This window comes from Caretta caretta, chromosome 8, assembly GCF_965140235.1.
Source record: "Caretta caretta isolate rCarCar2 chromosome 8, rCarCar1.hap1, whole genome shotgun sequence".
NCBI classification, from domain to species: domain Eukaryota; kingdom Metazoa; phylum Chordata; order Testudines; family Cheloniidae; genus Caretta; species Caretta caretta.
Window position 1 is genome coordinate 35,050,485 of NC_134213.1, and position 17,402 is coordinate 35,067,886.

The 17,402-nt window shown below is 43.7% G+C and overlaps 1 protein-coding gene across 5 annotated transcripts in view; it reads right to left on the bottom strand.

The window, feature by feature from the left end:
* Positions 1-15,983, bottom strand: part of SIL1 (SIL1 nucleotide exchange factor) — a 226,922-nt gene extending 210,939 nt beyond the window's left edge. For 2 of the 5 annotated variants that reach the window (XM_075131378.1, XM_048860385.2), the window contains exon 1: positions 15,871-15,983. In XM_075131378.1, coding sequence (XP_074987479.1) covers positions 15,871-15,957 — 87 coding nt within the window. In that variant the 5' untranslated portion in view covers positions 15,958-15,983. Of the gene's footprint in view, positions 1-12,815; positions 12,956-15,584; positions 15,676-15,870 lie in introns of those variants that run through there. The other 3 variants (XM_075131377.1, XM_048860386.2, XM_048860384.2) reach the window with 3 other exon arrangements.
* Between the last annotated feature and the right edge of the window lie 1,419 nt (positions 15,984-17,402).

Below are 17,402 nucleotides of genomic sequence, written 5' to 3' on the forward strand. Positions count from 1 at the left end.
GAGTAATTGTTTGGGACCTGAAAAACCGGAAAGCTTGTTTTTCTTTTCCAGATTATGAACAAACAGGAAAATGAACGTGAAGACGACTGAGTTAGCTACAGAAGCCAATATTTTAAGTTCCTCATGTTGACCTGGCTGACAGTCAATTTAAAAAAAATGTTTAAAAATATTTCATTTAAAATTGTTTTTAACTAAAAACAAACCTGATTTTAAAAAACTTGAATGTTAAGCTAAATTCAAAAATTCATATGCTTGTTTTGTTAAAATATGATATGTTTGCTGTTGAAGGGAAAAAAAATCCAGAATGCGTAAAGTTGTTGTTTTAGTTAAATAAAACAAATTTAAATGTCTGTCTGGTGATATTCTCCTCCTAATACAGCATGGCAAGTAAATCCTCCAAATATTAATGATTAACCTGTTGAATTGGAGATAGTTCACCTCCCAGTGACTTCATAAATATCTGCTTCAATTACCTTTGGTAAATGAAATAACCAATCATTCATTTTCTGATATAGCTGTAAAACTAATCTGAAGAGTTTTCAAAATAAATCACTTTAAAAAAGTACAGTGTGTACCTTCTAAAAATGAAACCTACATCTATCTCTGAGTTGTGAAGACTATGTATTAAGGTTATAACAACCAACAAGAATGCACTTTTATGTAGAAATCCATGATTAAATCGAGTCTTCTTGACTAGTGATTTAAATCAAATCCACCTTGTTACAGATGAAATCTGAAATGAGATCAAGAACCAGGGAGGCGGAGAGACAGGAAGGCTATTCCAGACAGTAATGGTTGTAAAGGAGAAGGTTCTCTCTCTCTCTCACCGGTGTTAGAACCACGTGAAGGGACTGAGAGGAAGCCAGGGCCAAACAAACAGCGGAAGAGAGGAGAGACATAAAGGTCCATGAAGTCAGCTGGCATGAGTCCACACAGAGTATTAAAAAAGTGGAGTTGCTTGATGTTAGGGTGATGCATTTGATCCTCTTTGTAGGTGTGAAAATTCCAGCAGCAGCATTCTGGACATGCTGGAATCTAGCAATCTGGAATCTAGCTGGGATTTGGGAAGGGAGCTAAAATAGTCAAGACGAGATGACAATGACGACAGGCCTGATAAGGAAAACCACAATAACCTTCTGCAAATTGGAGAGAATAATCTATTGCCCAGCTGCTTACAAGCTCACCAGTGCTATTGGTGAAGTACATGAATAAGGCCTATACAGGATAAAAAGCCAAGTATTTATGGGAAATGGATAATAAAATGCAAGGACAGCAAAAGAAAAATTAGAATACTTCAAAAGTATTCAATACCTAAAAGTCCTAAGTGGTTTCACATGGGTTAGTTTTAGACAAGTTGTCATTTATGCAAATACTAAATTAACCAAATGGCAAGTGTATCCCTATGATCTAACCCAGACAGATAAAAAAAACCCCAGAGCTCTCAATCTGCTGAGAAAAGCAAAAAGTTATGCCACAATGAGAAATGTGGTACAAGTACCTGAACAGAACAAAAGATAAAGATGATGCTTACTCTATGGAGTGAATAAAACACAAGCAGTTTAACAAGTTAACTCAGGACATAATTGGAATGCCTAAGAATATAAGAACACAAGAACGGCCATACTGGGTCAGATCAAAGGTCCATCTAGCCCAGTATCCTGTCTTCTGACAGTGACCAATGCCAGATGCCCCAGAGGGAATGAACAGAACAGGTAATCAGCAGGTGATCCATCCTCTGTTGCTCATTCCCAGCTTCTGGCAAACAGAGGCTAGGGACACCATCCCTGCCCATCCTGGCTATTAGCCATTGAGGAACTGCTGAGCAAAGGAAAATTAGCAGGTTAAATGAGCCTCATAACTTTGAGCCTGAAGAGATCAGAGATTTGTCTTTTTCTTAACAGTATCTGGTATGACAACAAGAGTTCTTTGACAAACTGTTTATTTGCTTAGAGAAATCATTCTCCCTAAACAGAAGTTGCATGTTACAGCATCTTTCTTTACAAATGTCTTGGAAAAGGTGTGTGCCTTGCAGTTCCTGAGGCATGGTATCCATGGTGATACACTGGCCTGCAGCCAGAAAGGGTCTAGAAAGGTAACACCTTGAATGAGCATTCAAACCTTCCAAAGTAAAAAAAGTCTAAAGAAAGTGGCAAGTTGAGCAGAGAACACTGAAGTCCTAGCTCATTACAAGCATTAAGCCAAATGTTAAAAATGTTAGGTTCTATGTGCCAGGCAAGCATATGGCAAAACTGGCCAATGGCTATGTTAAAACAGAACCCTTTGGGTTCAGAGATGGTTAGGGAAGCAAAATGCAGGGAGGGGACTAGTCAAGGCACTAATAATGGTAAATAGAGCCTTCACTTCTAGGTCACCAGTTCAAATCTAAGCCAGTTCAGTAAGGATGCAAAGGAATAATATATATATGGCTCCTTTCTACCATCTAAAGCATTATGATACAAACTATCACAAGCAGCACCTTCAACCCCAAGGCTATGTGATGGAAAATGTCCTTCTCATCCCTTGGGGTAGTACCTACCCATGAAATTTGAGGCATACGTGTGAGGAAGCTTGCACTGCCATTGCCTATGCTATACCTGCTCTGTGGTGAAACAGAGGACTTCTGTCTCTAGGGCTGTGAATTCAGGACTCTTCACCAGCATTAAATTCACATTAAATGAATAAAACACAAAGTGAAATGAGCAGTAAAGCAAGTACAGCTGTGCCCTCTGATCCATTACGCACTGCCTTGAAAGGAAAAAGGGCTTACAACAACAAACTTACCATTCTGTCTGTAGTGAGCTTGGGTGAAAGTCACGCAAGCAGAGAGGGCCTGGCAGAAGGTTCTTCACACAGGATAAACCCTGTGGTAGGGATATAAGAGCAGACACACAGAGCATCCCTTGTGCACCATGAAAGTGAGCATCCGTTCAGCACCACTCCGTCTCCATTTAGCCTGGAGTGGAGTGAAGCTGCTGAAGGTAGGACAAAGGGCAATACCAGTGGATCCACAATTTTGTGGATTTATGGGTAGTGAGCCTCTACGTGTACGTCTACACTGCAATGTAAACCCAGGGTTCGAATTTAGGAGCAAGCCTGATCTTACTTTCATCTACAGTCAAGTCATGCTGACCCTGGTCCCAGAACCCCTTCGTGTTCAGTGCATGCCTTAGTCAAGCCAGGACCCAGAGTTCAAGCCCAATGGCTTTTCAGTGTAGACACAGGCCCATCAGACTCATGCTCTGGGAGTCCACCAAAAGTATTCCACAATCTCATGGGCTCACTTGCTTTGTCCTCTGGACAGTCAAGTTTTCCCACACTGCACCATAAAGGGCCAAAGTAGCCACATTTTGGGAGGGCAGCAGGAAGTCTGGGATATGGGTGGTTGGATTCAGGCCCGCATAACAAAGATAAGACAGGTTGAGACCAAGGGTTCAATAATTCCTAAGGTGGGGTTACAAATGATGCTCAAGCCCTAGGTAAACAAACCCATGGTCTGCTAACTCAAGTTCTAACCCTGGGCTTACATTGCTGCATAGACGCACGCTCCATGAAAAATGCTGCAGTCACTATTCTAGTCCAAATGCTAGAATACTGGCCAATGAGGGTCTGTCCTGCAGTCCAGCAGCCTACCCCTGGCTTTGAAGGATGCAGGCAATTCCGTAACACCCATCCCCAAATCCCTGCTTAGCTTCCCTACACCAAGGGCTTGATCCTGAGAAACAATGAACACCCACAACTTCCCTTTATTTCAATGGGAGGTGCAAGAACTCAAGATCAGGCCTAAAGTGGATTTACTGTGTCTTTGTGCAGGGATGGGTGAATTTTATCTGTAATGAATAGCTAACTTCATATAAAAACACATTTCAGCCTGTGTCAGAAAGACTTCCTGGCACTTATAAGCAGCACAATCGACTTACATAAAAGATAAAGGATTCCTGCATTTTCTCTAGTCTTCCCAATGTGGAAGCAATTTATGTGCATTGTTGTAATAATCAAGATACAAGAATTCTTTGAAACCCAAGTGGTCAACTGCCAAATTAGTTTTAAGATGACCAGGCTTCAGTTTTTGGTATGCAAAATCCATTTCAATAAACTTGCTCATCAACAGAGTTTACCAGAGTTGATCTGCATCTCTGAACATACTGATAATAGGTTTTTACTATAATAACTGATTTAAATGATTTTTACTCCTGGTCCATTTGAGGAAATTAAGGGAACGGGCCACTTGATTAGAGACAGGTGGGTGCAGCTGAAACACCTGCAAGTATAGTACACCTAGAGCAAGATTAAGTGCTCATTTATGCTTCTGTGGTTCAAGGTTAAGCATTCACTCACTCTAATTTCTGAGTCTGCCTTTATCAAAAGCCATGCCAGGTAATTAGAAGCATTATAACTATTATTAGTTTATAATATTATTATAGCATTTTGCTACACTTGACATCTGTTGGCTGATAGATTGAACAAGTACATAAGAAATAATTATGCAGAGATTTCTTGCAAAAGAACACAATGCAGAGGACACTGAAAAAGTCACTTTTACAGAAACATGCTTGAAATGTAAGTTCTAAAATTAATAGTGAAACCTTTTTAAAACTCCTGTTTAAAAAAACAGTGTTTAAAATAGGCAGTTGTTAAAAATAAATGTATTTTGAAAATTTAAAAGCAGATATCTGGCATAGCCTCTCCCCAGAAACATCACACACATCTGTACAGGGACTCTTCCCTTGCAACCCAGAGGTTTTGAAAGCATCTCACCTTCTTTTGCAGACACTAGCATCAGACTTTGTGAATTACTGGCAAAGATTCTCATTGTGCAGGCAAACAACATAAACTCATGGTTCAGGACTGCTCTAACCTGCTCACTGAAAATCCTATAGTATTATCAACACATACCTAGAATAAATTATAGATTATTTCATCCCATGAAGCCAAGTGTTTTACAAACTATATTTGGGACCCAAATCATCCACCACCCATATAAGTACATTCATCCAACAGATACAGCCATATCTTTGAGTATCTTAAGCTTCTATGTAGCACTAATTACACTACACAGCCCTTTGAGACAAGACGAATAATCAGAGAAACCATAGAGATAATTTAGGGAAGCAGAAGCTAATTGCCTAGACTAATATTTGGTCAAGGCACCCCGTATTTGTGTAAGGGTTATGGGAACCTTAAAGACAAGTGAACAAGAACTTGCTTTTACATCTCATTGGAAATACAGCCCCCTACAGCAGCACAATGCTCCACATAACACCAGACTCTGGCATTGGTTAAGTATTGAATTACAAGGAGGGGGTGCCATTCACTGTTCCCCCACCATTTTCCCAACATTCCTCAAGTGCAACTTTGTGAGAGGAAGCAGAGAGTTATGGTTAACATACTTAAGCTAACCAGTTTCAGTAGATGAATGTGGTGAAAAACAGCATCAATCCTGGCTGCACTATAGTCAACAGTTTTGCCATGGACTTCAATGAGGCAAGAATTTCACCCCACAACTACAATAAAATGACAGAGCTCAGCCATGCAGTTGCCAGCAAAGAAAGAAGACGCAATGGATGTGTGACCCTAAGAGCATCCCAGTGCCAGAGGGCTCACTGGAATCAGGTAATGAGTTTCAGCTGGCCTGACCAATTTGGTGTACCTCAACTCACTATGGTTATAATCTGTATCCAAAAGGTGTCATGTAATGTGTCATTAGAAAACTAGTAACTCACTGACCATTAATATACTTGTATGATGTATGGGGGGGGGGGGGATGGGAAAGAGGGGAGAGGTATTAAGAGTTTTGGACATATAATGGAATTTGACTAAAAAAATGTTTAAGCCAGATATGTCTGGGGAGCTGGTCAACAGGTATACCCTAGACAAAGGAATATGTTTGCTTCTCTGACCAGCCTGCTTCTCAGGAAGAGACAATGAAGGGTCATTTACACATAAGGTAAACAAAGTTATCAGGTGGGGAGAACACGGCATGGCATCTACTCCTCTGCAAGAGAGAGAAATTTTATTTTATTTATAAAGACGGGGGGCACCTCAAACAATAAGTAATTGAATCCACTGACTGCATACAATATTGCTGTATTATAACAGTGTATCAAGTAAGATACTTTCTGAAAGCTAATGGCACACTGATGATTAATATCACCATGAAATGTATGTATTAACACTATATAAAGAACTATAGATACTCATTGATAGTATGCTTTACAATCTGTGACCAAATAAACGGAAAAACAGGTTTTCACCAGACAGGAAGAAAGACAGCCATCTGTCTCCAAAGAAATTAAGCAAAGTGTGACCTAAAATATAGAAGCCCCATCTATACAAAAATCAGCAGGAGGAATAGGAAGACCACAGGAAGGGAAGACCACCATGAGGTTATCTTGCCCTCTTTAAACTAGGTCATTAAACTTTGAAATCTATAAGCAGAGACAGAAAGCCATTTTGGCATCCATCACTAGAGAGGCACAAAGGGCTAGAGCTCTCGCAAGCTGAGAAAGATGGATTCTTCAACCAAGGAGAAAGGAGGTGCTGATGTCTCTGGGAACTGAATATAGGTGAGAAACTTGCTTAAGCAAACAACTTTCACCTAGGAAGACACAGGAAGCCTGCACCTTGTAGTTCTGTGGAAGACTCTGACTGAGGGAAAGTCAGTCATGGCAGGGTAGAAGGAAGACTGGTGAGAAAAAAAAAAACACCATCTTGAACAAAGCCTGTACCTTGCTAGATTAAATTTTTGACTTTCTGATATGTATTTTCACTTTGATTTGCCCGTAACCCTTTCTATGGTTATTCCTTTTAGTTGACATTACTTATGTCCTATTGTTAATAAATGGAATTTATTTTTACTCTAAGGAACTCAGGGCTATGTTTGAAGGAAAGGTTGTATTTACCCTAGTTAAATAAATAAACTAATGTGCTTTTGTCTCTTTAAAAGTAGCAAACCTAATTATTTCTCCAAGTGGTCCAGGAGCACATGGGATGCTTCAGGGAACACAGTTTGGGGAAAATTCGGGACTGGGAGTGTGTTGGAGGTCACCCTGCAAGTGGTAACCAAAGCTGGTAGAAGCCCACAAGCAGCTGTTGAGCCACTGGGGTCAGAGTTATTGATCCATGGATTTACAGCACACAGACACTCATGGTGTGACCTGCATGCTCACTGGTTGGTTGCTGGTGTCCAGGTTGCAAGCCACAGCAATAGGGCATTTCAGGCATCTAGGATTACAGGTGGTGACACAATCCTTCACTCATCTGGACTGCATCCCAGAATGTGACAGGATGGGACTCTGTTTCAAAAAGGCACTGACCGCTTTAAATTCACAACAGTGGGAAGTGGTGTTGGGGGCATTTAGGACTAGTCAGAGCCAGCCATTGATATTTTCTCCCATTAAATGTATATGGATTAAAGCAGTCACTCTGGATTAAATCAATAAATACACAGAGGCTGAGTCCTAATCTACACAGGGAAATTGACTCACAAGGCTATAGCAGAATATTATTCCAGAATGAAGTCACTTTTGTTCTGGAATAGTGTCCATATGTAACCCACAGACCACTTCGTGCCAACTGGCAGAGGGTACAGGGATGCACAGGGATCCCTGGGTCAGATATATGCATATTAGTTCACCAAAGGGTGGCATGTGATCATCATAAACACTGCAAAATGTATACACAGATAATATTTAAGAAGTTATGTATCTATACTGAAAATTATATTCTTAAGGATTTGGGATTAAGGCAGGTCACCAGGACGTGACATACCTCAAAAACGTTTCTTTCGGCACGTGGTAATAGACGATTATCGCTGTCTGGTCATAAGTGTATTGCCCGCCTCACAATCTATGTCTGTTTGCATACTGAGCCTGGTGCTAATCAAGAGATTGCAAAATCAACAAGAGAGGAAAGCCACTTGAAGGAACAGTGAGCAGAGGGTGTCCTGTTTATAAGTAACGGCAAAGGATTGTTCTGCTATATCTAGGGAGAACCAAGAGACATTTTGGATTCTTCACCAAGGAGACAAGCTAACAGCATGTTTGTCTTATGAAAGCAGGATCACAGCCAGCCTGGAAGGATGCTGGGTGAGCAATACTCCACAAGACATCAGAGTACCATGTTAATTAAGTCTAGGCTCTGGAATGCATTTTAAGATTTTATTTTATCTGTAACCATTGTTTCCACTACTTCTACCTGATATCACAAACAAAACAAAGCAGAGATTCATTCTTGATTTCACTATAAACATATCTAAATGCTGTGTGTGAAAGCAAAACTGTGATCTGAGATGGAGCTGGTAAACTGGGGTGCACTGTTTATTTGGAAGCAACAGATCTGTAAATACCGTAACTGCCAAGTGAAACAGTGGCTGGACACTCCAGGGAGCTAAGCAGAGGGCAGAGTGTGCCTTTCCCTAACCTGAAGAAAGGCAGTGAGGCCTGCGCAGGCCTAAAAGGGAGTGCTTGTATTGCCTATGGAGTTGGGGAGCCAATCTCTGGGAGATACAGACATGGCTTCCTCATGCCAAGGGCAAGTGGGAGCGAGGTGCCTCACACTACACAGGGAGCTATTCCAGAACAGCTTATTCCAACACAGCTAGATCAATTTCCCTGTGTGCACAAGACCAAAGTCTCACTTTGTGAGGGTTATAATAGAAGCAATAAAGACAAGCAGAATATTAGAGTGCACATTCTCTCTTCTATACGGTAGCAGATGTTATACATTTGTACCAAGTAGAAAAATGGGCCAAATGTTAACAGAATGCAGCTCATTCACTTTCCCACTGACCAGAGTTAAAAGTTATTGCACTGGAATTTAGAAACCAACTCACATACCGAACAAGAGTGAGCAGGTTATCAAACTAAAGATAGATTCCTGCACTTAAAGAGTGCAGATGCTGAAATGAATTACACAGGGGAGCCTGGCTTAAAGCCAGGGAGATGCTCAGGGCTTACCTCTCATTTCAATTCCCCTTCCTCTCTTTTACTGTTTGACAGTTGGAAACAGCACCTGGAAGTTGTTTGTTTGCCATTGTAATGCAGCTCTCCACGTGACCTACTCTGAAGACTACAAGCGGATCTTGTAGGTGGAAGGAAGGACTGAACAGTTAGGGTAAGGGCATAGCAGGCTCATACTGGCTGTGGGGTGTCAGATAATACCTTGCCAACCGAGAAGCCACATGATAATGGAAACAGCTGGACCAAACTTGGGACTGACCGCAGAACAAAAATAAAGGTACTCAGAGAGAATTTTCCCAGTGGAAAACAGCTTAGCAAGGATTTCACCGGGGGGGGGGGGGGGGGTAGAAGCAGCCATAGCTGTCATGACCTGAGTCCAATGGAGGGTGGCCCTGACGAAGAGATGTAGCTGAGATATGCTGCCCATAGGGAATAGCCTCTGACAGATACCAGCCTAGGAAAGGTTTCATAGCAGAGCCCAGGAAGGCACCCTGTCTGCAATAGACAAATCCCAGTTTGTGTTGACTTTTCAAAATTCCAGTGTCCTTTAAAAATAACTATGTCTTGAGAAGGAGCACATTAGGTCTTATCAGTTATACCAATATAACACACGTGCCTCAAGTGGACACTCTTATTCCAGTGTAAGAGCAGCTTTTGGGGGGGGGGGGGGGAGGGAGGCATAGCTTAAACCCCTTCCCAAGCTAAACAAAAAAAATAGTACTCATATTCCAGTTTAAGAGTGTCTATGCAGGCAGGTTATATCATTATAACCACATCAGTTTAAATTTACACAGGGTTCTCAAACTTCATTGCACCGCGACCCCCTCTGACAACAAAAATTACCACATGACCCAAGGAGGGGGAACCTAAGTCTGAGCCTGCCCGAGCCCCACCGCTGGGGGCAGGAGTGGAGGGAGAAAGAGAGCAAAGCCCAAGCTCCATCGCCCTGGGCTGGGGGGGGCCAAAGCCCAAGGGCTTCAGCATCAGGCAGGGGGCCTGTAACCTGAGCCTTGCCACCCAAGGTGAAGCCCTTAGGCTTTGGCCACGGGTGGGAGGGCTCAGTCTCAAGCTTCAGTCCCAGACCCCTGAAAGTCTAATGCCAGTGCTGGTGACCCCATTAAAATGGGGTCCCAATCCACTTTGGGGTCCCGACCACAGTTTGAGAACCAGTAAGATAACTAACTCAAATTACAGGTTTCAGAGTGGTAGCCATGTTCGTCTGTATCAGCAAAAAACAACGAGGCATCCTTTTGGCACCTTAGAGACTAACAAATTTATTTGGGCATAAGCTTTCATAGGCTAAAACCCACTTCATCAGATGCATGGAGAGAAAAATTCAGTAAGCAGTGTGTGTGTATATATATATATATATATATATATATATATATATATATATATATTACAGCACATGAAAAGATAGGAGTTGCCTCACCAAGTGGGGGAGGTCAGTGCTAACGAGGCCAATTAAATTAAGGTGGAACAACAGTTGTCAAGAAGGGATGAATATCAACAGCGAGAAAATTACCTTTGTAGTGCTAATGAGGCCAATGCAATCAAGGTGGACGTCGTTCATTCTAACAGTTGACAAGAAGGTGTGAGTATCAGCAGAAGGAAAATTGCTTTTTGTAGTGACCCATCCACTCCCAGTCTTTATTCAGGCCTAATTTGATGGTGTCCAGTTTGCAAATTAATTCCAGTTCTGCAGTTTCACGCTGAAGTCTGGTTTTGAAGTTTTTTTGTTGAAGAATTGCCACTTTTAAGTCCGTTATTGAGTGTCCAGGGAGACTGAAATGCTCTCCTACTGTTTTTTGAATGTTACAATTCTTGATGTCTGATTTGTGTCCATTTATTCTTTTGCATAGAGACTGTCCAGTTTGGCCAATGTACATGGCAGAGAGGCACTGCTGGCACATGATGGCATATATCATATTGGTAGATGTGCAGGTGAACGAGCCCCTGATGGTGTGACTGATGTGGTTAGGTCTTATGATGGTGTCCCTTGAATAAATATGCGGACAGAGTTGGCAACGGGGTTTGTTGCAGGGATTGATTCCTGGGTTAGTGTTTTTGTTGTGTGGTATGTAGTTGCTGGTGAGAATTTACAAAGCTGAAACAGGGGGCAAGGTTTGCAAACCTTTGGTGAATCTTGGACTGAATTTCAAGCGACAGCAAACCTATTTAGGGTTTCCAAACAAAACACAGTTAGGGCTTGGCTACACTTGCAGATGTAGAGCGCTGAGACTTAAACCAGCCTTCAGAGACCGCAGCAGAGAAAACGCTGCAGTGTGTTTATGTGGTCAGCTGCACGAGCACTGGCGTAGCCACATTAGCAGCTCTTGCAATGCCACAAAGAGCAGTGCATTGTGGTAGCTATCCCAGTGTGCAAGTGGCTGCGGCATGCTTTTCAAATGGGGGGGGGGGGTGGAGCGTGTTGTGTGTTTGTGGGGGGAGAGTGTGTGTTTTCGGGGGCAGAGTGTGTCAGCATGCTGTCTTGTGAGTTCAGACAGCAGCAGACCTCCCTCCCCCCCGCCTCTCTCGCTCTCTCTCTCTCACATACACACTCACAGCAGCATTCCACAGTATTGGTTCGCTTTGTCCCGGTGCAGATAAGCATGCCAGCTGTCAGAAACAGATCTTTGAAAGGGGATATCCACATGCCTGCAGCTGAGTTCAAAACAATGACAAGCGTGGCCACTTGACTTCAGGGGATTATGGGACGTTTCCAGAGGCCAATCACAGCGCAGTAATGCAACACGTCATCCACACTGACACCCAGGCGTTTCAGCCAGGGCGCAGCAAGCTTTATGCTTCTGGTGGAGGTGGATTACCAGGAGCGCTCCAGCTGCGGAGTCCAGGCGCTCTAAGTGCCTTGCCAGTGTGGACACCTTAAGAGTTAGGGGTCCCGGGGCTGATTTAATGCACTCTAACTTGCAAGTGTAGCCAAGGCCTCAGTTTGGGCTGAGTCTGACTTTGCCTTTGGGGGATTTTTTGAAACAGAAGCTTTGAGAGTGAAAATTCTAATGACGTAAAAGAAGTTTACTCAAAGCTTCACAAACCGGTACTGCCTTATTTTACATGGCGAAATCCCAGAAACTGTGTTTTCTGTCATCACTTATTTCAGGTGCTAAGAATATCTTTGTGTTAATAATAAATAGCTAGCTTTATATAGCACTCCTGATCTACGAGTGCTTGACAAGTATTAATTAAAGCTGACTCACGTACTTCACAAAGGGGAGTTAAGTATTATTTCCCAGATGGGGAAACTGAGTTAGAGAGAGTTTAAGTGATTTGCACAAGGTCAAAGAGGAAGTCAGTGGTGGAGCCAGGATTAGAACTCAGGTGCTCCAGGCTCTCATCCTCAAGTTCAGCCTGCTGACCCCACTACCTCACAAAACCTCCACAGACCAATTGAGCTATATTTAATATGCTATCATATTTGTCTATCTTGAGCCAGTACCTTTTAAATAAGCCTCATCTTCAACTTCATTGTGACACAAAAACAGTAAGAGGGGATTTGGGGGAGAAGGATGAGGATATGCTCCTCCACAGGATGAGTAAAAAAGAGGCTTGTTGAGGACACTTTTACTGTTAAATGTAAATAAATTCAGAACTGGACCAATAAGAGAGAGTAGAAGGTAATATAGTAGTAGTATATAAAAAATTAATCATGGTTACCTGTCACTTCCTTATAGCAAGGGTGGAGCCATGCTTTGTACATTCAAGGGGGGTATGCTGGCAACTTGCCAGGAACCCACACATCACACTTAATTTCCATAAATAGAGTAGATTTACATCCCCTTCAGCTACAAGTGAGATGTGGGCCTGCATAGACAACAGGACCCAATGTGCAACACTTACTTTTAATAGGAGAAGCTACACAAGTCTCCACTAGATTCACTTCTATATTAAGGATAGTGGCATTTGCATTGTAGAACTCCCTGGGGCCACTTTCTGGATACCCATGCCTTGGATGCAGTTATGCAGCCATCATGTTGGGACTGGATAAGAAGAGCAAATGGCAGGGTTCAATACAGCTATTTTATGGTACGATAAACAAGATGTACATTAAAAATTCCACCTCTAACAATGCCACTGTTTCAAAGATGACATGCTCACAGCAAATATGAGCTGCATGATCTTACATAACTGAAATAAAGACTTGTAGGATCCATTGTAAAAGGCAGGTCTTGTCACCCACCTCACACTTTAAGACCTTGTGTACACATAAAAGGTTCATCAGTATAGCTATACTGGCACCAGCCTAACTAGTGTAAATGCAATTATATCAGCAAAAGAGAGCTTGTTCCAGTTCAGCGAGCAAAATAAGTTAAACCAGCACACATACAAAAAATGCTTTTGCTGGTGTAACTGTCTACACTAGGGCTTTTGCAACCATAATTATATCTAATAAATTCAATTAACAGATTACACTCTTAACTGACACCTGCAAAACTTTTAAGAGTAGACTTGGCCTAACAGAAAGGATGGGAGTATTGAATGTTTAACAAAGGCTTCCATTATCCAAAATGGAAGTCAAGCATTGCAGTTAAATGGGAGAGTTAAAAAACAAAAGAAAACAGCTTTTAGTAGGCTTATAATAAAAACCTCTTCCCCTCTCAACTGCTTGGCTTTCACTCTCTTGGCTCATATAATGCCACCATTTCACTAGTTCTCCAGTCAGCTAAAGGCTGGTCTGCACACAAAGTAACTGAACTGTCCCAAAATAACTGAATCAATTTTAACCCACACCGTTTGTTATTTTAATGGATGTTTTGTGTGTGGACACTCTTAAGAGTGCTCCTGATCAGGTCAGGTTTAGTGTCTTAAGCTAAATCAAAACAGGACACTTTTATTCTAAAGTAAGAGTGTCCACACTCAGAAATGGTATCATGGTAACAAAAGGTACAGACTACAAGTAATTCAGTTTTTTCAGTGCAAGTTTGTGTGTAAATAAGCCCACAGAATCTTCCAGAAGTGGACCTGGATTTCTAATGTAAAAAACAGATTGGTGGAGGAGCTCTTTTTGAAGCTGCCTTTTATTTCTAGACCTACAATATACAATACAAAAGTAGCTAAAAAGGACACAAGGCCAATATTTTTTCATTGTCCGGTCACCTTTAAAAAAAAACACATTTTCTTACTTTCCTTACCACTGCTCCTTACAACAGATTATAAAATCAAGAACTGTGTTATAATGTATTATATTGCTTCCTTTCCTCATGTCATCTCTAACAAAACAGAAAAATTACAAAATTTAGTATAAAAATCTGTTTCTACTGGAATAAAAGCTCATGGAAACATCAGTTTTAAGTTTTGCAAAATCAAATTTGACTCAAAATTTAGACTTGACTTTACACTAAAGCCATTTTAAAAAGATTAAGCTAATGGATACGAAAAATGAAAGGCATCTCTCCCTGGATGTTTTCAAAGCCACAAAAAACAGCCTCAGCCGAATCCAACATATCCAGAATTTCCATGGAAAGCAACAGTGCAAAACAACTCTATTTTATATTCTCTCTCACACACACTATATCCCACAAAGCTTCACAGGGTTATCGACAACAGAGGAAGACAAGTAGTAAGAACTAAAAGCAGAAGAAAAAAGAGGAATGCAAGTCAATGAGGCAGAGAGAGATAGGACTGAAACAATTAGTGTTAAAACTGTACCCCAGCCCAGGACATAGAGCAGGGAAGGGGCAGCATATCACCCACCACCGTACCCATAAGCATGAGACTACCACTACTGCCTAGCATCACCAATTTTCGATGGACGTACTCCCGGAGGTTTCATCACATGACAACCTTTAATTAAAGATTAATCTTTAATCCCTGTACACTCCACAACAACCCCAGAGGGCTGGCAACTCCACTGCTGCCCCACTACATCAGGCTGCTCAGATTGCAGCCCAAGGAGTTCAACCGTGTGGCATATATCTCCCCATTTTTAAATTTAAAGGTTCCCATAGCCCATACAGCAGGTCTCGGCCCACAACACAGCCAGGGGGCTCAGCTCAAGGAAGAGCATCACCCACGAGGGCCCCTCACTTCTGCTGGGAGGAAAGCACCGTGAATGCATACTGGGAACCGCCAACACGAAGGGCCAAGCAGGCTAGTCGGGGGCCATGCTGTATGCCGGGCCAACTTAGCCCTGCACCACAGTAGAGTTGCCAATTTTATTTGGGCAAATTCCTGGAGGTTTTCTCAAATGACATAATCTTTAACTGAAGATCACTCTTTAATTCCTGGAGACTCCAGGGCAAACTTGAAGGGCTGGCAACCATACACCAGTCCACAGAAACACGCTGCCTGCTGCGAGCCCTCGTCTGCAAGGGACAGGGAACGGGTCACACCACACACCCGTCACCTGCTCCCCAGGGCAGGAAAGAGGCAGAGGCCACGAGAGCCCAGCAACGGGGCAACTAGGACGCAAGGCAAGCCGGGAGCCGGGTACATTGACGGGGGAGGGCGCAAGGCACGCCGGGAGCCGGGCACATTGACGGGGATAGTAGGGCGCAAGTAATCTGCCCTACGTCACACAGGCCCGGCGCCCCGTCCTGCCGCGCCCCTTGAGCGGCGCCACAACCCCTCATGGGGGCGGAGATCCCGGCCTCCCCACTCGGCTCCTACCTGAGCCCCCAGCCTAGGCCTCTCACTGCGCACACTCCGCAACCCTCCCCGCTGGCGCGCACGAACACCTCCTTTCGGCCCCCGCGCACGTGACTGCGGCCACCAATCAGAGATCAGCGCATTGACTGGCTGTGCTCCGCCCACCCGAGGTTTTCGCTCCGCCCCGCTCTCATAAACCTACCCCTCAGAGACTGTTAGCCCCACCCCTTCTGTAGCTCGGGCACGGCTGACTCTGCCTAGGCTGAGTCTACACCCACCGGCAGCTCCTCGCCCCGCCCCAGCTCACCTCCTCCGCCTCCCCTGAGCACACCGCTGCGTCCTGCTTCTCCCCCCTCCCCCCCAGCGCTTGCGCCGCGAAACAGCTCTTGTGCATGGCTTGCGCTGGGTGGGAGGGAGGGGGGCGGAGCGCACCACGCTCGGGGAAGAGGCGGGGCCGGGATTTGGGGCGGGGTCCAATAGGGGTAGGGAGGGGGCGGAGTTGGGGCGGCGGAGGGGGGGGTGGGAGCACCCACCAGCGCCAACGAAAGTTGGCACCTGTGGTCACTAGAGGGCAGGATCAAACTGTGGACCTCAGCGCATGAGCCTCTACCCAGTGAGCTAGAAGCCAACTGACTTTTAGCTAAGGCTGTAGAGCAGACTCATTTTCTCTCTCTCTCTAAGTGGTCTCGGTGCCACATGGAACAGAACATCACACCCAGGAGGGGGGGTGGGATAGCTCAGTGGTTTGAGCATTGGCCTGCTAAACCCAGGGTTGTCAGTTCAATCCTTGAGGGGGCCGTTTAGTTGATCTGGGGCAAAAAATGGGGTTTGGTCCTGCTTTGAGCAGGGGGTTGGACTAGATGATCTCCTGAGGTCCCTTCCAACCCTGATATTCTGTGATTCTGTGTGTGGGTTACACTGGCACCACCCATTAGGGCCCAGACGCCCATCCTGACATTCCTTCGATACCTATGGACCACAGGCAGCATGAGCGTACAGCATCTGACAGTGCATCTGGCGCTTCCCTTGGCCAGGCTGCCTATGAGATCCCTGACAATATCGTGATGGCTGTGTCCTCGCGGAGGAAGTTTTCTTTGTTACATCCATGCAAAACCAGCTTAAAAGTAGCCCCACAGTACAGTTTAATTGCTGAAGGGTTCCAGATGGAGAGCGCCTGGCATTTCTGCCTAATAGAAGCTTCTCTATTCATAGAATCATAGAATATCAGGGTTGGAAGGGACCTCAGGAGGTCATCTAGTCCAACCCCCTGCTCAAAGCAGGGCCAATCCCCAATTTTTGCCCCAGATCCCTAAATGGCCCCCTCAAAGATTGCTCTGCTGTATTCAACTTTGGGGTGACAGGAAGAGAAATCATAAATAAAGGCTACAGTGACAGATGGCAGATGGTCTCACTGCTGCTCAGTATTCAATGGTCACCATTGCTTTGGGCAAGAAGCCTATTTCCGACAACAAAAATCAATCCCATTAAAGCAATATTAGACCATAAAAAAACCAATCAGACTAGAAATGATTGACTAATTATATTTCAGTATTAATTGAAGTGAAATGGTTAAAATAAATTACTTTTGCAGATGGCAGCTATGGCCTTTTGTGGGGAGGGGTTTGCCTCACACTGAAGTTAGCTGCCTAGCAAGATGTCTTTGCCTATATGTTTAGCACTCCTGGTTTTCTCTTTTTATGATCTCTGTGCTGATTGTAAAAGCTAAGACTTCTGCTACTTCAGTCATCTTGTGTGGTCCCTCTGACCATATTAGACCACAGAGATCATTCCCTTTTCATAATCTTTGGGCACTACCTGTACAACAGCCCACACTAAATC